General features: G+C 48.7%; 1 protein-coding gene across 4 annotated transcripts; it reads right to left on the reverse strand.

Annotated features, from left to right (window-relative positions):
- Positions 1-417: 417 nt before the first annotated feature.
- Positions 418-18521, reverse strand: LOC101164796 (tumor necrosis factor alpha-induced protein 8-like protein 1). 4 transcript variants are annotated; one of them, XM_023954623.1, is made up of 5 exons: positions 18225-18521; positions 18095-18156; positions 17343-17397; positions 7696-7977; positions 418-2114 (listed from the first exon to the last, which is right to left on the reverse strand). In XM_023954623.1, the coding sequence occupies exons 4-5, from the start codon at positions 7965-7967 to the stop codon at positions 1826-1828; spliced, it is 561 nt and encodes a 186-aa protein (XP_023810391.1). In that variant the 5' UTR covers positions 7968-7977; positions 17343-17397; positions 18095-18156; positions 18225-18521; the 3' UTR covers positions 418-1825. The 4 variants fall into 4 exon arrangements, with proteins under 4 accessions (XP_023810391.1, XP_023810390.1, XP_023810389.1 ...); XM_023954622.1 differs by having other exon boundaries at positions 17343-17487; XM_023954621.1 differs by lacking the exon at positions 17343-17397 and having other exon boundaries at positions 18225-18520.
- Between the last annotated feature and the right edge of the window lie 3661 nt (positions 18522-22182).

A 22182-nucleotide genomic window follows, 5' to 3' on the forward strand; every position in this document is an offset into this window, starting at 1 on the left:
TTCATCTTTGTCAACAATATGAATTTTGACTCAAAAACAGGGGGGGGGGGGGCAGCCCCCTGTAGCTCCACCCCTGATGCCACTACTGTGTGCACTTCCACACAGAAATGCATGCTGGGTAGCTGTACATATTCTCATGTGAAAGTCAAAGTTCAAACAATGAGAGATTAGCTTCAAAACCCCAAACTGCAGTCAGACGAGCGTTTCACGCTTCCAAAAACAGACACGGATTTCTCTGTATGACTCATTTCCTGTTTACCTTTGACCACGGCTTGAGGTTTCACAGGAAGTGGAAGAAAAAAAAAAGACCCGAGCTGACTGTCAGTCTGGGTTTTCTTGCACCAATTCCTAACAATGCTGGAAGAACGGGGAAAGGTTCTGACAGGACATCCGGGATGGACAAAAGGAAAAAAAGTGTCACCTTTTTAAAAAAAAAGTTGGTTTATTTGTTGTATTTGGATACAAAGCTGAGACACAAACACATTTACAGGAAAGAATAACAGTTTAAATGCAAACAGGAAGTAACTGAGCTCCTTTCAGTGGTCGGTAGTGACGTCAGAGAGATGGGGGGGGGGTTGTTTTACCCCCCCCAGGTCCAGGACAAAAATGGAATTTATGTAACATCAGCTTTTTATGGATTGTAAAAAAGGCCTTTCAGTCAAAAATGAGTAACAGGAGAGCCCACACAAACACAAAGAAAGCAGATTTACGTGACAGCAGTCACCTCTGCTGACGGTCTGACGTATTCCTGTGTGGAGACGGACGGCGTTTTGGAGAACATCAGTCCCATTTTTCTTTGGCTGAGGAAGACGCTTGTGCGAGCGATCCTATCTGGGAAAGCACAGCACTTATTACATTTTCAGGGCTCTCTCAGGTCGGCACACAAACACTCAGGAATAGCAGCCAGACGGCGCCGTGCAACAGCAACACGGCCTGAGAGAGTCACATCAATGCAGGCTAGAGGTGGGCTGTAGAAAGTCTTCAAATGCTCCCTGAAAGGAAAGAAACATCTTTGGGTCTGTGAAAAGAGCGCCGGCGTCCTCCTCCAGGTTACATGTGCGCTGAAATGGAGCGGCGTCTTGACAGAGTCTGGAGCGCCGCTCCGATCAGCGGCTGCGTTTGTCACAGCCAGCTCACGGAGGCGTAGCTTTAATCTGACAGCACTAATGTGGATCCCAGCTGACAGACGCCCCGCTTTATTCTAATAAGGAGTCAACAGCTTTTGCACCTGGGGCGACGCCCCGCCAAGGCTCTTCCTGACCGGACGCAGCAGCCAAACATTCAACACAATCAACAATACAACGCAAACACATCCCTTTGACGTTTATGGGCTTTTTCCACGACCCCAATCCTTCATCTGTGGTAAGAAACGACCCCGTGGGACAACCAAACGCAGGACTCCCTCCACAGAACAAAGAATACAGTACAGCGCTTATGGAGGACGGAGTGCAAAACTACCAGAAACAAACATGAAGACAACAGAAACACACGGTCTTTGAAAATGACCTTCTTCCCTAAAGGCGGCTCACAGAGCTGCAGAGCTCTCTGTGGAATAAAGAACAGTGCATTAAGAAGGCACAGATGTCAAGGCTCCTATCCCTGCATACACTGATAAGAGCGTAAGGATTTACATTCAGCCCGAGTAAATACAAAAAAAGATCAATATCACTGTCAGCAAGGAAGAACCTTAAAAAACCGCCGAGGGAAAAACCATCTTTGGAGAGCGAGTCAGTGTTAGCAGGACTCCTGAAAGGCACAAACAGTTCCTGATCGTCATCAACACGTCGAGCTGACAGGTAAACGGGCCTGACGGGGGGCGGCGGGGTCAGAGGTTGCCGTCGTCCAGCATCTTGTTCAGGCCGTTACAGATCTTCTGTAGGTGGGCGCGGTAAACCTCAGAGGGCCCGTACAGCGCCGCCAGGAAGTCGCAGTCGGCGAAGTGGTTGAAGACGTGGCTGACGCGCGAGTGGCTCTTGGCCGTGAGGTGGCGCCTGATGGCCTGATGCAGCAGCTCCCGGCACTCGTTCAAAATGCCGCTCATCACGCGGCGGTCGAAGGTGAAGTCGATCTGATAGAAACTGACGGCCGTCATGGCCAGAGTGTGGACCTTCTTCCTGTGGAGAGAGGAACAAAGCTTCAGAGAACAGCCCCTCCTCAGGTACAGACCAGGCCCCACAACCCCCCTCCCTCTGGCATGTCAGCGCCACATTTCCCTCAGAAACGAGTTTTTACCGTTTTAGCAAAAAACGCTTCATGAAACTGCTGAGATCAGCACGCCAAAAATCACGCCAACAGCAGCTTTTCCACCCACAACACCCTTGTTGCTGCACGCAGTTCGTCATCACGACACGGCGGGACTTCAAATTAATCAGCGACACTTCAGTCAAGCAGCGGCAAATTTAGGGCGGCGGCGTGAAGCCGAGCCGTGATGAGGAAGCTGGAAGAACCTCAGGAATCCTCCGTTCATCTGGATGTTTAGTCCTCATGCATCCAATGACATCATACGACTGCATGGTTAGAGTTCAGTCTGCCAAGACTGGAAATATTCACACTGCAGCTTTGATGCCACATTATTTAGTGTCCATGTGCCGAATATAAAGCTATTACATGGAATTAAATAACAGCTTTGCCTAGAGAGGACAGTAGAGATCAGTTTATTCCTTTCTGGACAAAACTCAATACAATCTTTTTCAAACTGCATTTTTTCATACTCAGAAATGCAGTTCTAAGCGTAATTTTCTTTATGTATATCAGAGAAATGCTTCAAGAACACGTTACAAACACCAAAAACACCATTTTCACAGGAGAGGCTCTCCAAGGAAGGACAGTTTCACTTTAGAAAACAAACTTTGCTGCAAATTCAACAAATAATCGCTGCAAATCAAGAAGGGAAGTGGATTATCAGCGATGGATTTTGCCCGTGAACCACTCTGAGAAAAACCAGGAGTACGAATTGGAAAACGAAGCATAAAGTGAAGAGGTTAGGGTTCAACATCACTCTGTGTAGATTTTAATGTGTCATTTTGGTTTGAAAGGAAATGGGAGGATGCCGGTTCATTCTTGGCTTATGCTAACATAGAGAAACCACCCCAGGTATCACCACGCCGTCTGGCTCCAGAGCAGCGTTTGCCCCAGGTATCACCACGCCGCCTGGCTCCAGAGCAGCGTTTGCCCCAGGTACCACCACGCCGCCTGGCTCCAGAGCAGCATTTGCCCCAGGTACCACCACGCCGCCTGGCTCCAGAGCAGCGTTTGGCCCAGGTACCACCACGCCGTCAGGCTCCAGAGCAGCGTTTGCCCCAGGTACCACCACGCCGCCTGGCTCCAGAGCAGCGTTTGGCCCAGGTACCACCACGCCGTCAGGCTCCAGATCAGCGTTTGCCCCAGGTACCACCACGCCGCCTGGCTCCAGAGCAGCGTTTGCCCCAGGTACCACCACGCCGTCTGGCTCCAGAGCAGCGTTTGCCCCAGGTACCACCACGCCGTCTGGCTCCAGAGCAGCGCTTGCCCCAGGTACCACCACGCCGCCTGGCTCCAGGGCAGCGTTTGCCCCAGGTACCACCACGCCCCCTGGCTCCAGAGCAGCGTTTGGCCCAGGTACCACCACGCCGCCTGGCTCCAGAGCAGCGTTTGCCCCAGGTACCACCACGCCCCCTGGCTCCAGAGCAGCGTTTGCCCCAGGTACCACCACGCCGCCTGGCTCCAGAGCAGCGTTTGCCCCAGGTACCACCACGCCGTCTGGCTCCAGAGCAGCGTTTGCCCCAGGTACCACCACACCCCCTGGCTCCAGATCAGCGCTTGCCCCAGGTACCACCACGCCGCCTGGCTCCAGAGCAGCATTTGCCCCAGGTACCACCACGCCGCCTGGCTCCAGAGCAGCATTTGCCCCAGGTACCACCACGCCGTCTGGCTCCAGAGCAGCATTTGCCCCAGGTACCACCACGCCGCCTGGCTCCAGAGCAGCGTTTGCCCCAGGGACCACCACGCCGCCTGGCTCCAGAGCAGCGTTTGCCCCAGGTACCACCACGCCGTCTGGCTCCAGAGCAGCGTTTGCCCCAGGTACCACCACACCCCCTGGCTCCAGATCAGCGCTTGCCCCAGGTACCACCACGCCGCCTGGCTCCAGAGCAGCATTTGCCCCAGGTACCACCACGCCACCTGGCTCCAGAGCAGCAATTGCCCCAGGTACCACCACGCCCCCTGGCTCCAGAGCAGCATTTGCCCCAGGTACCACCACGCCCCCTGGCTCCAGAGCAGCGTTTGCCCCAGGTACCACCACGCCCCCTGGCTCCAGAGTAGCGTTTGCCCCAGGTACCACCACGCCGCCTGGCTCCAGAGCAGCATTTGCCCCAGGTACCACCACGCCCCCTGGCTCCAGAGCAGCGTTTGCCCAGGTACCACCACACCGCCTGGCTCCAGAGTAGCATTTACCCCAGGTACCACCACGCCCCCTGGCTCCAGAGCAGCGTTTGCCCCAGGTACCACCACACCGCCTGGCTCCAGAGTAGCATTTGCCCCAAGTACCACCACGCCCCCTGGCTCAAGAGCAGCGTTTGCCCCAGGTACCACCACGCCGCCTGGCTCCAGAGCAGCATTTGCCCCAGGTACCACCACGCCGCCTGGCTCCAGAGCAGCGTTTGCCCCAGGTACCACCACGCCGCCTGGCTCCAGAGCAGCGTTTGCCCCAGGTACCACCACGCCGTCTGGCTCCAGAGCAGCGTTTGCCCCAGGTACCACCACGCCGTCAGGCTCAAGAGCAGCGTTTGCCCCAGGTACCACCACGCCGTCAGGCTCCAGAGCAGCGTTTGCCCCAGGTACCACCACGCCGTCTGGCTCCAGAGCAGCGTTTGCCCCAGGTACCACCACGCCGTCTGGCTCCAGAGCAGCGTTTGCCCCAGGTACCACCACGCCGTCAGGCTCCAGAGCAGCGTTTGCCCCAGGTACCACCACGCCGTCTGGCTCCAGAGCAGCGTTTGCCCCAGGTACCACCACGCCCCCTGGCTCCAGAGCAGCGCTTGCCCCAGGTACCACCACGCCCCCTGGCTCCAGAGCAGCATTTGCCCCAGGTACCACCACGCCCCCTGGCTCCAGAGCAGCGTTTGCCCCAGGTACCACCACGCCGCCTGGCTCCAGAGCAGCGTTTGCCCCAGGTACCACCACGCCGCCTGGCTCCAGAGCAGCGTTTGCCCCAGGTACCACCACGCAGCCTGGCTCCAGAGCAGCGTTTTCCCCAGGTACCACCACGCCGTCTGGCTCCAGAGCAGCGTTTGCCCCAGGTACCACCACGCCACCTGGCTCCAGAGCAGCGCTTGCCCCAGGTACCACCACGCCGCCTGGCTCCAGAGCAGCATTTGCCCCAGGTACCACCACGCGCCTTGGCTCCAGAGCAGCGTTTGCCCCAGGTACCACCACGCCGCCTGGCTCCAGAGCAGCATTTGCCCCAGGTACCACCACGGCCCTTTGCTCCAGAGCAGCGTTTGCCCCAGGTACCACCACGCCGCCTGGCTCCAGAGCAGCGTTTGCCCCAGGTACCACCACGCCGCCTGGCTCCAGAGCAGCGTTTGCCCCAGGTACCACCACGCCGCCTGGCTCCAGAGCAGCGTTTGCCCCAGGTACCACCACGCCGTCTGGCTCCAGAGCAGCGTTTGCCCCAGGTACCACCACACCCCCTGGCTCCAGATCAGCGCTTGCCCCAGGTACCACCACGCCGCATGGCTCCAGAGCAGCATTTGCCCCAGGTACCACCATGCCGCCTGGCTCCAGAGCAGCGTTTGCCCCAGGTACCACCACGCCGTCTGGCTCCAGAGCAGCGTTTGCCCCAGGTACCACCACGCCGTCTGGCTCCAGAGCAGCGTTTGCCCCAGGTACCACCACGCCGCCTGGCTCCAGAGCAGCATTTGCCCCAGGTACCACCACGCCCCTTGGCTCCAGAGCAGCGTTTGCCCCAGGTACCACCACGCCGCCTGGCTCCAGAGCAGCATTTGCCCCAGGTACCACCACGCCCCTTTGCTCCAGAGCAGCGTTTGCCCCAGGTACCACCACGCCGTCTGGCTCCAGAGCAGCGTTTGCCCAGGTACCACCACGCCCCTGCTCCAGACAGCTTCCCCGTACCACCACGCCGCCTGGCTCCAGAGCAGCGTTTGCCCCAGGTACCACCACGCCGTCTGGCTCCAGAGCAGCTTTTGCCCCCCAGGTACCACCACGCCCCCTGGCTCCAGAGCAGCGTTTGCCCCAGGTACCACCACGCGCCTTGGCTCCAGAGCAGCGTTTGCCCCAGGTACCACCACGCCGCCTGGCTCCAGAGCAGCATTTGCCCCAGGTACCACCACGGCCCTTTGCTCCAGAGCAGCGTTTGCCCCAGGTACCACCACGCCGCCTGGCTCCAGAGCAGCGTTTGCCCCAGGTACCACCACGCCCCCTGGCTCCAGAGCAGCGTTTGCCCCAGGTACCACCACGCCCCCTGGCTCCAGAGCAGCGTTTGCCCCAGGTACCACCACGCCGCCTGGCTCCAGAGCAGCGTTTGCCCCAGGTACCACCACGCCGTCTGGCTCCAGAGCAGCATTTTCCCCAGAGCAGCGTTTGCCCCAGGTACCACCACGCCCCCTGGCTCCAGAGCAGCGTTTGCCCCAGGTACCACCACGCGCCTTGGCTCCAGAGCAGCGTTTGCCCCAGGTACCACCACGCCGCCTGGCTCCAGAGCAGCATTTGCCCCAGGTACCACCACGGCCCTTTGCTCCAGAGCAGCGTTTGCCCCAGGTACCACCACGCCGCCTGGCTCCAGAGCAGCGTTTGCCCCAGGTACCACCACGCCCCCTGGCTCCAGAGCAGCGTTTGCCCCAGGTACCACCACGCCCCCCTGGCTCCAGAGCAGCGTTTGCCCCAGGTACCACCACGCCGCCTGGCTCCAGAGCAGCGTTTGCCCCAGGTACCACCACGCCGCCTGGCTCCAGAGCAGCGTTTGCCCCAGGTACCACCACGCCGTCTGGCTCCAGAGCAGCGTTTGCCCCAGGTACCACCACGCCGCCTGGCTCCAGAGCAGCGTTTGCCCCAGGTACCACCACGCCGTCTGGCTCCAGAGCAGCGTTTGCCCCAGGTACCACCACGCCGTCAGGCTCCAGAGCAGCGTTTGCCCCAGGTACCACCACGCCGTCTGGCTCCAGAGCAGCGTTTGCCCCAGGTACCACCACGCCGTCTGGCTCCAGAGCAGCGTTTGCCCCAGGTACCACCACGCCCCCTGGCTCCAGAGCAGCGTTTGCCCCAGACAAACAACCAACGTCCGGTACTGAGAGCCTGGAACGCATCAACATCCCGGTGGAAACAACAAACAGCAGCTCACTACTGTGGTGGTTTTTCTCGTTAATAATCATGCTAACAACGATCTAAGGTAACAAGAGTTACTGGGATGAAAGTGAAGTTTTGTTTGCAGTTTGGTTTTTTGTTTGCACAGTTGTCTGGTCTGATGCTCAGACCTAAAATGTTTTTTTAACATAAACATCCAATTCTTTTCTCTTTTTGACTGCAGAAAACAAACCCCCAAGAAATAAGTCAAACACTTGTCAAATTTAAAAAACTCTTTGATTTGGCAAAAAAACTGGTCTTTCCAAGAATTCTTCTGAATAAAAGATTCTAGTGACTAAACAGAAAATACGAGGCGTTTCTTCAAACGTTGGGGTCTTTTTACTTCCTTCTCCATACCTGAAGTTCTCCACCAGGACCAGCTCCTCGCTGTTGAACTGGTTGTTCCTGTAGAGCACGCCCAGCTTCACCACCACCTTGATCAGGTTCTTGATGATCTTCTGAGACTCCTTGCGGTTGCGGGTGTACTCCTTGGTGACGCGGTACAGCTCGTCCAGCACCTCGCTGCTGGTGTCGTCGATGAAGAGGTTGGCCATACTCTTGGTGGCCATCTTGCTCATCAGCTTCTTCTGGGCCTGAAGCGCTAAACTCTTGGTGCTGAAGGAGTCCATGGTTCAGGGGCTGAACCGCCGGCGGACAGGGGGAAAAAGACGACAGCGTGGTTAGAAGCATCTATGCTCATCGACTTGAACATTTAGTAAATTTACAAACCAAAAAAGGGCTTTTTAAGATGTCTGCATCAAGTGTACAACAGGGGCATCCAGAGACGTGTGAGGTTACTGCAAATAACCTCTGCATAGATAGTGTTTTAACTGCAGGGCCAAGAACTCTCTCTTATCAGATAATGAGCTGTGGCAGCTGTCAAATTAGTCCCAGCAGCCCTCTGGCCTGCAGCCTGCAAGGTAGTTGTAGAAGAATGTGTTGTTAGGGGTGAAGGAGTCGGTGTCGGCGCGTCACACAATGTAATCAGTGCGTCTCATCAGAGCCATGCATCCAGGCGACCAGTTAAGTACATGCAAGTTCCAGCGAACCCCGACACGCAGCTCCATCAGCCGCTGAACGCCACGGTTTGATTCCTGAGCCATCTGTGTGTTTGCATGCCACATAGGGCGACTCGGTGACAGGTTGACACCAGCTCAGACATGGTGGGAGGTTATGCCTGTTTTTGCAGCTTTGTACCCTCCTTTTTCTAAATCATGACAAAAACAGCAGCTTTTTATTACGTTTGCAAATCACACAGACATAAATGAGCAACAAAAGCCGTTTTTCCAGGAGTTTCTCCTCCAGAACCAGAGCTGGAGACGGACATGTGATGAGGAGAGAGCAGCTGCTCCAATGCTCTCCAACGTATAGATCTGTGCCACAAGGACATGTTTGGAACAAAAAGGCCTCATTAGCATCATTAAATGGTGGATGACTGAAGAACACGGTTATTTTCAGCCATGGCAGGTTTTTTCTGGTTTGGTTTGGGTCCAGCTGGGTCCTTCAGTGCAGCTGCAGAAACAATGAAAACCAGCTTTGGACCTCATTGTTCTAATGATGGAACACATATATAAAAGGATAATTGGGGTTAAACTTGTATTTCACAGTCATGTTAGCTTGGGGTGTGAGAGGCTGTAAGCTAGCGGAATAGCATGTAAGCAGAGAGCTCTCAGCAACAGGGAAAGGAAGAGGGGCGGGGTTGCTCTGAGCTTGCTACAATCATTTTTTTTAAATCAATACAAAAACAACAAACTAAAAACCAAATTTCAGAAAGGTTTTTTTTTTAATACTTTTGACAAATATTCCACTTTCTCCCATTTAAAAAAAACAACAATCTGACCTCATCAAACCAAATGTTACTTTAACGAGGTTGAAGTTTCAGCAGCTCCCATTTTAAAATAATATCTGAATGAATATTTAATTATGCCCAAAGACTGAATGAATATGTGGGAAGTGATGAAATCCACAAACAGGCATTTCTGGGCCTCATGGGAAAACAAACCAAAGCTATCAACAGTCTATCTGAATGATTCAGCAGAGAATGGCTCATCTGCCTCAAACAGGTAGATTTAAGATAAGTTCATCTTCATCTGATCTCCACAGCACAGGCTGAACATCTTCTAGAAGGACAGTAGTTACAGTCTAACGGGGGACATGCTGTTAATGCGTCCAACACTAAAGGCTGACATTTTCCCGCTTTTCTGTTCCTGTCGTCTGAACTAGGATGCCACGATTCTGACTTTCATTCCTCTGCACTTCCTTCCTTCTCCTCTGCCGACATGTCAATAAGACTCCTCAGAGTGTCAGCAGGACGCCGCCCAGAGAGGAGCTCAGCCTGAAGCTGCCAACAGAGGCTCTGTTAAATATTTATCCTGAAACATCAAGGAAGCTGTTGAATCCTGGGTCATTTCTAAAGTGACTCCCAGCCAGTGGAGAGTTTGCCTTCTCTTGGTCAGGTGCAGAACATTTAATCGGCTCAGACACTTTGCAGATCAAGGATCTACAGCGGATCCCCGTCTTCTGGATGGAACCAAGCAGGAACTTCAGTCCTTTAATCTTCAAATCTCTCAATCCTCTTGTGATGCAATGCGTGTGAAATGTAAAACAAGAAGGCCACTAATGAGTGGAGAGAAAAGTCGCCTGAAATCTTTATTTCTGTGTGAGCTATAGCAGCTCAGCCCTTTAGGTCCGTCCAGAAGGCAGCATCCTCCTCTTCCTCACTCTGATGGCTCTGCATCAGTCTTAAAAACTTAAATTTCTGTCTCCTCGGGGACCAAAGACATCGTCTCTGTCAACTGTGAGCCCAGAAAGGAGCCAATGAGGAGTGTTTCTCTGTTTTTCCCACCACAGGCGTTTCTACAAACAGCACTGAGACGGATGAACCAAGACACGCCGCGGATGGAAACGCCTCTTTGACAACATACTTAATTGAAATACAGCCTCAATGATGTTCCTCACACCTACCAGACAATGACATCTAGATCCAGATCTTGGAAAGGTTTGCTCTGTGGATGAGTGTCACCAGCATCAACACCTCCATTAGTCTGAATCTGGCTGCTCCCAACAGTGATCAAGTGTTCAAGCCGGATAGTAAATGTCAGATTTAAAACCAGTTTGGAGTAGCAACAATAGTAATCTTAAAGCAAGTAGCTTCAGGGGCCAGTAGTAGAGATAACTGATCCCTCTCTTGTGATATTTGATGCTACTTGTTATCAAGAGATATTATGACTGTAACTCTGCTCTTGCTACAGGCTGCAGTGACGTCCCTGCTTGAACAGGGACAGAACAGCATATCTCCCCAAAACAAAGACTGAGAGGCTCACACGCCTACAGAAACCCAATTTGGAGAAGCTTCAAGCTCATAGTCCTACCAAGAAACCAAAAAACTCACAAAAGACATGTTCCAACCAGGAGAGATCCCTTGTGGAAATGAAACCAGGCCTCTCGCTGAGTGACAGCAGAGGAGCCTGGGTAATGGGACCAGGGACCCTCCTGCAGGCAAACAGCCATGTTAAGACTGTGTCACCATCCAGCTGAGGAACAAGATGGACAAAAGACAGAGGATGAAGACATGACCAGTCTGTCTGCCACTTTTGGATCTGGAATGAATGAAAATGGGTATATAGGGTGTAACCTCTATCTAATAATTTGACCGGGAAAGTGTTCATTTAGAAACTACTGATGTTGAGATCTAACATAGAAAGACACATTTGACAAAAATCATCAATTGAGAAGCTAGAATACATTTTAAAAAGTGTGTTTTTCTTTCTTTAAACTAAACTATAATATATGTAGAGTGTAATAAAACCTTTGAGGCTGTAGAGAGAGCAGTTTAAGATGTGGTTCATGTGGAAAGGTTTGGCCCTCAATGGCCGTTTGAGGAGCTGTGGTTTTTAAGCGTTAACAGTTTCTCAGCCACTTGGAAACTGAAAATCATACCTGGACATCAACATTTCTAACCCTTGAACCTCAAATTACACAGCAGCTGCCACCTACTGCAGTGGCAGCAAAGTTCACAGCTTGTGGCGGCATCAGCTGCTAAATAAAAGACACCAAAAACCTTCATCCGTAGCACATAACACTTTAGAGACTGTCTGCAAGCTACCAACCAGCTTAGATCTGCAAACACAAAGCTATAGCACACAAACTCAGTTAAAATATATATTAAATAATAGCATATGGTACAAAAAAAAACTGTCCACTAAAGAGATGGTCTGTCTGTAAGTTCCCTCACCAAACAAGTAAACCCGTTCTGTGCCACCCGCCGAGAGATGAGGTGATCTTTACTTCAACCTACTGTGCAAAGCATGTTTCTGAAGTGTATTTATTATTATTTCCATTGTTATGTACATTTCAGAAATAATCACTAAATTGTCTCAATATCTTTCAGGAGATCCTATGGATGCCACAATTCTCAGTTTAAAAGTGATCGGTAGGTTAAACCATTAGACCGATCGTAAGGAAAGCGAGTCGTAGCTTCCCTAACATGGTCATCTCCAACTCTTTCTGTTGCTTAAAACTTAAGAACATTTGTGAAATATCTTTTTTTTTTTAACTTGTCCTGGCCAACAGCTGAGCAAACAGATCAGAGCTGAAAACCTCGTGTGTTGGACAGATTTTACTTTTACAACACGAGTTATGACTCTTCTGACACACCAGAGGTATATTTGAATAAACCCCTTTTGTAATTTAGACTAAACTTTATTCATCTTAATTACATTTGTAACAGTTTTCTGTCGGACCGGACGGGAAAAAAAAGGAGGGAAGAAAAGAGAGACCCGCCCCCACACTCCAGGCAGCCACCTTCCCAGCCCACAGTTGGTCCAGGAGAATTTGGGAGAGGGCCAGCGCTCAAGGGCAAGGACCAGAACCCACACCACAGGGACACGGACACCCCCAGGCTTAGACGTGATGTGATCCCCGGCTCTTGGTCTTGCCAGAGAACTCGGGGATCCCTCTCCCCGCGTGGAGAGAGGGCCGCTGGGCCCAGGGGCCAGCACCCAAGGGACACGGCCCACAATGCAGAGGGCCTGGTCCCCCCCCACAAGGGATGGGGTAGGGGACAGATGGTCCAAGGTCCCACCTTCCTTGTGTGATGTGTGTGTGTTTGTGAGGGTATGTGTGTGTTGGAGTGTATATTTTGAGGGCTGAAGGGTGTGTGTAGTAGAGGGTGTGGTTAAAATTGGCGGGCAGGGCACTGAGAGGACATCTCCTGATTACTCACAGTGATGTCCAAACCCCCTCCCCACGAAGGCTCCTACATGTCTGAGGTGCAGTTGTAGGTGCAACAGTTTACCCGTAGCTTCCACAAAACAGTGAAATAATTTACACAAAGTGTGGTGAAGCAAAGAACAAATTCTCTGCTCAACTTGTAATCAAACTCTGTTCTTTTAAGAGTTCTGCTCACATTTCTGTGCATCATTTATTCAAGTGTTCAAGCGATTCATTTTTTATGTCTCCTTTTCTTCTTTTTCTTGCTTTCATCAAGTTTACCAGCAGATTCACATTAAATATTACACTTACAGGTGTGTTTTTGTGCTTTGACATAATGATTATCGACTTCCTTCTTGACTCAAACATGTGTGGCGGTGAACATACTATTGGGATTGGTTCATCTAAAGGGGCCGTCCATCAGTGTGACAAGTGAGAAGCAGCTGAGTTTTTGATAGCTGTGTTCACACACTCACTAAAAATGTTTAAATCCCAGAAAACCACATAGACACAGACTTTTCTTCAGTGCTTGGCCACACAAACGGCTAGAATCACTCTGGGTGGGATTGTGAAACTTCCCATGACATTTCATCTTCCAAGTCACTGGCTGATGGCAGCAGAAAATGTCACGACTTTCATTCTCTTTGGGGATTTGTAGTCACGTGGCCTGGAGCGCTGTAGCCCCAAGTGATGACTCTATCAGCAGAGAAAATCTGCACTGCTTTAGGATGGAGATCACTGAACGCTCAAATCCAGACAGAATCCTCCCATAGAGCACAAATAAACCAACGTGTCCTAATACGTGTATTCTTTTCCCCTGAGTATTTCTCCACGGGCCCATCTCATAGTAGAAAAAGAGGGCACTATTTTGAATTTTAAATTAAAATACTTTTGTTTTTTCCCAACTTTTATGTCCAAGATTAAAATTTGTTTGTTTTTTTAAAGTTTAGTGTCACTAAACTAGTTAGTGGCAGGAAAGTAAACTTAAAATGACAGTTTATGACATTCGACTATCTTTTATGTTGAGCTAAAAGATGAACTATTTTCAGATTAGACAGTCCGATGCAGATGTTGTGAGAGCATAATACATGTGTGGCATAATCTGCATATGCATGTTGGGAAACATGGTAAATGGACGTTTCTGTTACACGTCTCCATTTCCCCTCATCTCTTTTCCTAATGCCAAAGAAAGATTCCACATCAACAGACTTGTACAAAAATATCTTCTCCCATTTCCTATCCCATCCTCAAACTGGCATGGACATTATTTCTTTCTTAGGAAATGTTCAGAATTTCATCAATTTGGTAGGATTACGCTCGACTCTCAAGTTGTTGTTTTTTACCAACTATTGTTCTCCTTAAAAACAAGACCCTGATTACAGGAAATACCACGACTCAGTAGCCGTATTCATCGAGTGTTGGTCAGGAAGTCTCTGTTTGTTGGCCGGTGTTCAGACAATCGCTACTGTTTATACAATGATAGGTTTAGGCTGCCAACATGGCGGGTATGACACTCCTCTGTCAACTGAAGCAGGAAGCGCTCATGGCACGAATCCCTGTGCAAACAGATATCCAGTACCTACTAGGTGTGTAGGATATTATGTTGCATCATTAGGAGACCTGTTCCAGTTCTTTTCCATGTGTACACTTTATCCAGCCAACCAAATACTGTGCTTTTCTCTTCATTTAATTGTATCAATCTGATGAATAACTTGGTTTTGTGTCCCAAATTTGAATGTTTTTTATATCTTACTTTCAAATAAATTTTTTTAATTAGAAATTGACAGCATTACCTGGAAACATGTAAAACAAAAACTCTATCATTTGATTTTATCACATGAAAAAACTGAAAGAAATCCAGAATTGCACTAGTCATTAATTAAATCAAACTAAAATAAATAATATTAAAACATATTATTATTATATATATAAATAATAATACTAAAGCCAGTCACATTAAAATGGCCAACATTAGAGAATACACATAGATACGCTCGCATAGTAACATCCAACTGTGGTCTGTCCCTTTCTGATGACACTCGAGTTCTAACCTCTAGGTTCTAACATAAGGAAGCAATATCTTGGGGATCTGTCCACACCAGGGACCGTCCAATCCGAGACAACAGAGAGCGTCATCACAAGACCCACTCAGATCAGGGCGGGCCGGGGCCCACACCCAATGCATCGGGTTGGGGCCCCTAACCGCCAAGATAAGGAAGGTCTGCATGGCAACAACCACGTCCGTCGAGCAGGAATAGTCCCTGGTGTGGAGAACCCCCCATGAGGAAAACCCTCATTAGTATTACATTAGTGCAAACAAACAAGAACACACACTACTTTCAAAGTGGCACATAAACATACAACTTAGTGATCATGCTTCCACGATTTCCAAAAGGAAATTAAACATGGTGGGAACTGAAATACTTGTAAGACGAGGTCTGGACAATGTGGTTGAACAGTCAATGGGAACGACCAACAGAGAACGTGTGAAAACACTGATTTACTTTCTCTGTGTTGTAAACTGGCAAGTACAACAAGAACAAGATGCTGAAACGCAAGCTGAACAAAAACAAAAACCTAACCAGACCAAGGGGGTTAAGACTTAGCACTAGAATGTTTTCAGGTATGTAGGAATCTTCTTTGTCCTGATTGTTAAAGCAGCAGCTTCAATCCAACGGACAATCCTGCTGTTCCATAAGGTCCATCAGGGCTTTGTGCTCTGGTAAAGCGAGCAACCACTCAAATGAGCCGCACTTCTGAATCACTTCACCGTTGGGGAATCAACAGCATGATTTCAGGACAAGCACATGCTTCAGTCCCATCTTTCATCAGGTTTTGTCTCGTTCCTCTCTCGGGGTGTTGCGTAACAGAGAAGGCGCTGACTGCTAATGGGACACTCAAAGCTGGAAACCTTTTTCCTGCGACTCACGGACTTGAGCAGACTCTAATGATCTGGTTACACACTCATCTGTTTCAATGTCTCTGGCTTGACGGCCAGAATAGTATGCAGAGTGGATGCAAAAGTCAGACGGGATCTTCATGTGCCGCCTCCACGTCATGTTCCTGCACAGTAATGGTCCAGACACCAGCCTTTCTCTCAGCTGTGCCCCTTACCTTCCCTATTTTCTTAAACTGTTTTCTCAGATCTGCCTTACCCTGCTGAACAATTAATTATTAACACATCGGCACATAATGGATCAGCTTTTAATAATTCAGCTTGCCAATTTGGACTAAAATAGACTGGAGGCTAAGAGCAGACTGTGATGGTGCAACAGGTTGGTGAAGAGATGTGAGGGGAGGACAAAAGCCGGACTCAGCACATCTACAGTAAGAGACGGTGGCTGGGAGCTACTGGCGTTCATTTGGGAACATCAGTCAGTGTTAGGCGTGTGTAATAATATAGTGGCTGCTGCGCTATTGCCTGAGGGTCAGCACTGTGCTTCAAGATAACATTTGTTCTTGCATTAAAAAGTATAAGTGGATGGTTGTCTAGCAGCTACAACCCAGCTCATTTGAAATGCAGAGTGGCAGCATACTTTCATGCAACTAAGTGCTGATCTAGTTCTTGGTGTTTTCAATGCAACTGCAACCACAAAGAAATTCAGACATCTGGTGACTAAATGCAGAAGCGACATCTGGAGCTTTGACGTTTTAGGGCCAACAGATGAGCAGATTACATTATGAAGAACTGTTCTCACCGTGAGCCCAGACCCCATAATCTGTTAGCTCACCTTCTAAAAGTGCAAAATAGAAATGTGCTACTATGCTAGAACAGATTAGACGGGGATCTATGAAAAAGAGGGGCGGACGGATACGTGCAAATCAAGTCAAGTCTTCGAGGGATCTTATGCGGGTCAATTAATTTAAAATACAGCATTGGCTGGTCCTGAACTTTTGTGGTGTGGCTCCAGAGAGCTTTGGGTTTTTACATTGTTCGGTTGAACTTTGTAGTCTAGTAAAACACTGACAACCTGCTCTCCTGTCTTGTTAAACAGTTACCATGGATTGTCCACAGGAACAGCCCCTGGATTACTGCAGCCGTCCAGAGCTCTGCCCTTAATAAGGCAGCATGGGTAATGTTGTGCAACGTGACTGCACTGGCCTGCTTTAACAGACACTCAGATGGCGTCTGCACGAATACAGCCGCCCTGGACTCTACCAGCATGAAGCTTAGCCCACTGTTTAATCCCACCGTGCAAGTAAACGCAAATCTTACAGGGCTGAAACAAATCACAACGCTGAACCCAAAGCTGCGGTTAATTAGCAAAGGCAAACACCCGGGAAAACCTGTCCAATAAACGGACTTTGACTGTGGAGCTTTGATTGGTCTGGACCTTTCAGCTGCTGCCCACGGCAAATAGAACATGATTGAATATTGGAAAATGATTTGCATTATTGACAAAACAATCACCACAGTAAAATGACTCAGGTTGGTGCCTTCTGCTGGCTGAACACACACAGCTTAAAAAAAAAAACTCCTGTGTGATTTATGCTCATTATGAACAACAACATTACCTCCACAGCTAAACACAAACTCTGGAAGTGGAGCCTCCACTCAGGTTCTTTCAGCTCATCTTTCTAACAACACAAAAAGCCTAATTCATGAACACACCTTTGGCTAGAAAGCAGTTCAACTCCCAATCCCAGCCCAGTATTATTAGGCAGATCCGTGTGCGTTTCTCACCCGGCAGAGCCGTGTCTGTGTGCACAGTGGGTCATTCATTCCCACACATGCCTTGTTATAGTCAAACGCTTGTAAACGTAACCACAGCAGCGTGTTAGAAAACACATACCTGTTTGGAAAAGATGTCTTGAAACCAACCCCCCTGGGCTGAAGGTGGATTAGAGCTGGCACAGAAACAAGGACCGTTTGTCTAAACCAGCACAGATTCAATCTGCTGTTCCTGAAAGTGTCCAGGCGTGTTGTTCAACTTTTGTCTGGAAAGTTAAGAAACGCCGCTCATATGGTCATTTTACAAAGTATTAGGGAAAAGTGCTTAATAAATATATTTACTTTTTATTTAATTCAATCTAGCTAAAACTGACTAAGCAGCCTCTTTTAATTCTGTATATAATCTTTTTATTTTGGCACTCAGATGAATTTTTGTTGATTTTGGTGCAGACATTGTGTAGTCAAAATATAAACATAAAGCTGAGATTTCACATTTTATTTAATGTAAGATTTGGAAATAAAACTTTGCCTATCATCAATTGCAAATCTACTTAAGTAGTTTCTGTTTGAGAAACAGCAGGACTATTATAAGTGATGGATTCCCACAGGATGTAGAGGATTCAGCTGTTTGTTCTCAGGCGCAATTTACTGTAAAAGTGTCGATTCATTTTAAAATGTTCCACAAACTTCAACAAAACTTGTTTTAATTGTTGCTGAAGTTTCCAAATAAAAGTTAACCATCGTTTGGCAACACGTAATTAGAATAAACGGATCGACTTCCGCCAGGTTAAACATGGCGCCTGTCAAATTAAGGACAAGTGAAGCGAGACGAGCGGCTCATTAAGGCACCTCTCCCCGTTAAAACTGGCTTACCTCCGGGGCACTAGCCGGTCGGGATGCGGTGTGGCCCTGCGGTCGACGGCGGTCCTTGCAGCCTGAAGAGAGGCTTCATTAAAACCCCGCGGACCGTTAAGTTCAGCGGCCAGCGGCGGCGGAGACTCACCTTCCTTCCTCCGCCTCGGTGGGACTCGGGGTGTCAGCGCGGAGCAGGGCCGCGCATCGCCGCAGAGCCACTTCCCAGCATGCTCCCGCCGAACGCGCCTGGCTTCTCCCTGTCGCTCCGGAACGCGGTCTCTGTCGCTACAACGTAAATTATTCAAACGAAGATGGGTTACAAGTTTGCTGTTGCTGTAACCGGATTCCTCCTCCTCCTCCTAGTAGAAAAAAGTTGTTCAAAACTTGGGAGAAAGACCTGGAATCCGTCATTGATGTGGGCCTAAACCAATAAGCGAGCCGAAAGGGGGGTGGCGGACCAGTCCAATCAGTTCCTGCTGTGCAGAAAAAGCCATTGACACCCAGAACATGCTTTAATGAATGTTTATACCCTCTAAACCTTGGAACATAAATGTACAGCCTTTACACGCTATAGCAAAAGTATGCAAGAGTAATAAAAACAAAAAGGGAAAAACTGGGGGAGTGAGGGGGGGGGGGGGCATATTGAGTTTAAAGTTTATAGTAAGGGGTTTTCCACTAGGTTAACCTTTTCACCATTACAAAAAGCAGTTTTTTCTGATACAATTTTAAAAAGTGCTCTGTTGTTTCAAAAGGAGCAGTTTTTGTTCTCAAACCCAAACTGTTTACAGAAGACGTCATCTGAGGAATTTATACTGTTTAGAACCTTGAAGTGAATCTCTTTTGCCTTGGATGCAAGTGGAGATTTAAAGCTTGTAGTATTTTCAACTTCTACTTTGCAGAAAAAAAAGAAAAACCGCATTCAGTAAAGATGCAAACGGATATAATTCTTTGACGTCCAGAACATCCACTACTCCCTGTTAGGGTTTCCAGTAATTATCCATGTCCACATCCCAGGGCTTGGATTTTCCCAAAGGAAGTGGAGTAAAGGAAACAATGAACGGGAACTGTGGGAAGCAGCTTCCCTATCATGGCAACAACAAAAGATTTTGGGCACTAAACTGTACGATTTGGCCTGGCACTTTAAAACATTTCAGCATTTATACGTTTATTTTTTAAATAAGTTTTAAGAAATCTGTGGCTGGCTGAGGAAAACTTCAAGAGCGGATGTTTTCAGGGCAGGGAGGTTATCCCTCATCAGCTTAATGAAGGCGCGGAAATCCCGAAGGTCATTTCCGTCTTTCAGTCTTATATTAATAGCTTATTTAGTGGATGTGCATTCCAGTTAAATAATATTTTTCCAGACTTTTCTGTCAGAAAGGGCTGGAATTGCAAGTTTAAATTGTCCTCACAAACAACAACTGCAGAGAGACGATCGTTTCATAAACTTTTAGCTACAAATAAAGTCATGTTAGCTGTTTTTTAGGTTCTCATTAAGTAGCTTGTCTTTTGTGTTAAAGACCCTCGGCAAAAAGTAGTGCAGTACACTTGAAATGTATTTTCTCAAGTATACTAGAGTACAAGTATAACAAGTCTACCATAGACCATGTGCATGTAGTGCAGGGATCATTTGAACACTTCTTCAGACTAAATTAGAATACATAGATAGGAGGCTTATACAAACAGTAAACTTCAAGTATGCTGCCTCCATGGAGTATATTTCAAATTTAAATAGACTACTTATTGTAAAAGGGAGTTAAGCCAAAACCCTGGACTACTTTTTTTGTTTTTGTTATGATTCAAAAATGAAAACTTTGATTGTCTTTAATGGGATACAAAAGAACAAGAGACACCTATGGACAAAATGTAGATCTGGAGCATCCTCTGGTGGCTTGAGATGGTAAAACATTTACCATTGTGTCTAAGAAAAAATCTAGCCACAGGGGTTGCAAGCCAGTTACTTCTGTGCCGGTCCCAAGCCCGGATAAATAGAGAGGGTTGCGTCAGGAAGGGCATCCGGCGTAAAAATTGCCAAAATAACCATGCGAATCATCCACAACACTTTAGACATACCGGATCGGTCGAGGCCCGGGTTAACAACGACCGCCACCGATGCTGTTAACCTACAGGGTGTCGGTGGAAATTTGACTACTGTTGGTGGAAGAAAGAGGGGAGGCAGAAGGGTCCGTGGCCAGAGAGAGAAGGGAAAAGGCAGGAACATAGGTTTGAGAATAGGGACTCTTAACGTTGGCACAATGACAGGGAAAGGCAGAGAGCTGGCAGACATGATGGAGAGAAGGAAGGTAGATGTACTGTGTGTGCAGGAGACAAGATGGAAGGGCAGCAAGGCACGTAGTATTGGAGGAGGATACAAACTGTTCTATCATGGTGTTGATAGGAAGAGAAACGGGGTAGGAGTGATTCTGAAGGGGGAGTTTGTAAACAGTGTTCTAGAGGTGAAAAGAGTCTCAGACAGGATGATGAGCCTAAAGTTAGAAATTGAAGGGGTGATGGTGAATGTAGTCAGTGGGTATGCGCCACAGGTTGGCTGTGAGTTAGAAGTGAAGGAGAGATTCTGGAGTGAGTTGGATGAGGTCATAGAGAGTTTCCCCAGAGGAGAGAGAGTTGTTATTGGAGCAGACTTTAATGGACATGTTGGTGAGGGCAATAGAGGTGATGAGGAGGTGATGGGCAGGTTTGGTGTGAAGGAAAGGAATCTGGAGGGACAGATGGTGGTGGACTTTGCGAAGAGGATGGAAATGGCGGTAGTCAACACTTACTTCCAGAAGAGAGAGGAACATAGAGTGACATACAGAAGTGGAGGTAGGAGTACTCAGGTGGACTACATCCTATGCAGACGAGGTCATTTGAGAGAGGTTAATGACTGCAAAGTGGTGGTAGGAGAGAGTGTAGCCAGACAGCACCGCATGGTGGTGTGTAAGATGACTCTGGAGGTCAGGAAGAAGAAGAGAGGGAAAACAGAAAAGAAGACCAAGTGGTGGAAGCTACAGAATGAAGAAACTTGTGAGGAATTTAGGCAGAAGTTGAGGCAGGTCCTGGGTGGTCAGGATGAGCTTCCAGATGACTGGGAAACTACAGCAGAAATTATCAGGGAAACAGGTAGGAAGGTGCTAGGTGTGTCATCTGGAAAGAGGAAAGACGGTAAAGACACTTGGTGGTGGAATGAGGAAGTACAGGAATTCGTCCAGAGGAAGAGGTTGGCTAAAAAGAAGTGGGATGTAGAAAGGACTGAGGAAGGTAGACAGGAGTACAAGGAAGCGCAGCATAGAGTGAAGAGAGAGGTGGCAAAGGCCAAACAGAAGGCTTATGATGAGCTATATGACAGGTTAGACACAAAGGAAGGAGAGAAGGACTTGTACAGGCTAGCCAGACAGAGAGACAGAGATGGGAAGGACGTGCAACAGATAAGGGTGATTAAGGACAGAGATGGAAAGGTGCTAACAACCCAGGAGAGTGTACAGAAAAGATGGAAGGAGTATTTTGAGGAGCTGATGAACGTGGAAAATGACAGGGAAAGAAGGGAGGAAGATGTGGTTGTTGTGGAGCAGGAAGTAGCAGAGATTGGAAAGGATGAGGTTAGGAAGGCTCTGAAAAGGATGAAGAGCGGAAAGGCCGTTGGTCCTGATGACGTACCTGTGGAGGTATGGAAGTGCTTAGGAGAGACAGCAGTGGAATTTCTAACGAGGTTGTTCAATAGGATTTTAGAGAGTGAGAAGATGCCTGAGGAATGGAGGAGAAGCGTTCTGGTTCCGATCTTTAAGAACAAGGGTGACACGCAGAACTGCAGCAACTATAGAGGAATAAAGTTGATGAGCCACACAATGAAGCTGTGGGAAAGAGTAGTGGAAGCCAGGCTTAGGAAGAAGGTGGAGATCTGTGAGCAGCAGTATGGTTTCATGCCCCGTAAGAGCACCACTGATGCCATTTTTGCTTTGAGAATGTTGATGGAAAAGTACAGAGAAGGTCAGAAGGAGCTGCATTGTGTGTTCGTAGATTTAGAGAAGGCGTATGACAGGGTGCCGAGGGAGGAGCTGTGGTACTGTATGAGGTTGTCTGGAGTGGCAGAGAAGTATGTCAGAGTAGTTCAG

This window comes from Oryzias latipes, chromosome 4, assembly GCF_002234675.1.
Source record: "Oryzias latipes chromosome 4, ASM223467v1".
Taxonomy (NCBI): domain Eukaryota; kingdom Metazoa; phylum Chordata; class Actinopteri; order Beloniformes; family Adrianichthyidae; genus Oryzias; species Oryzias latipes.

What these genes read in the sequence shown, in the direction of transcription:
- LOC101164796 (XM_023954624.1), bottom strand. Translation starts at nt 7,967, where the DNA reads ATGGACTCCTTCAGCACCAAGAGTTTAGCGCTTCAGGCCCAGAAGAAG. An exon ending in GTCCTGGTGGAGAACTTCAG is followed by an intron (nt 2,115 to 7,695) that starts GTATGGAGAAGG and finishes CTCTCTCCACAG; the next exon opens with GAAGAAGGTCCACACTCTGG.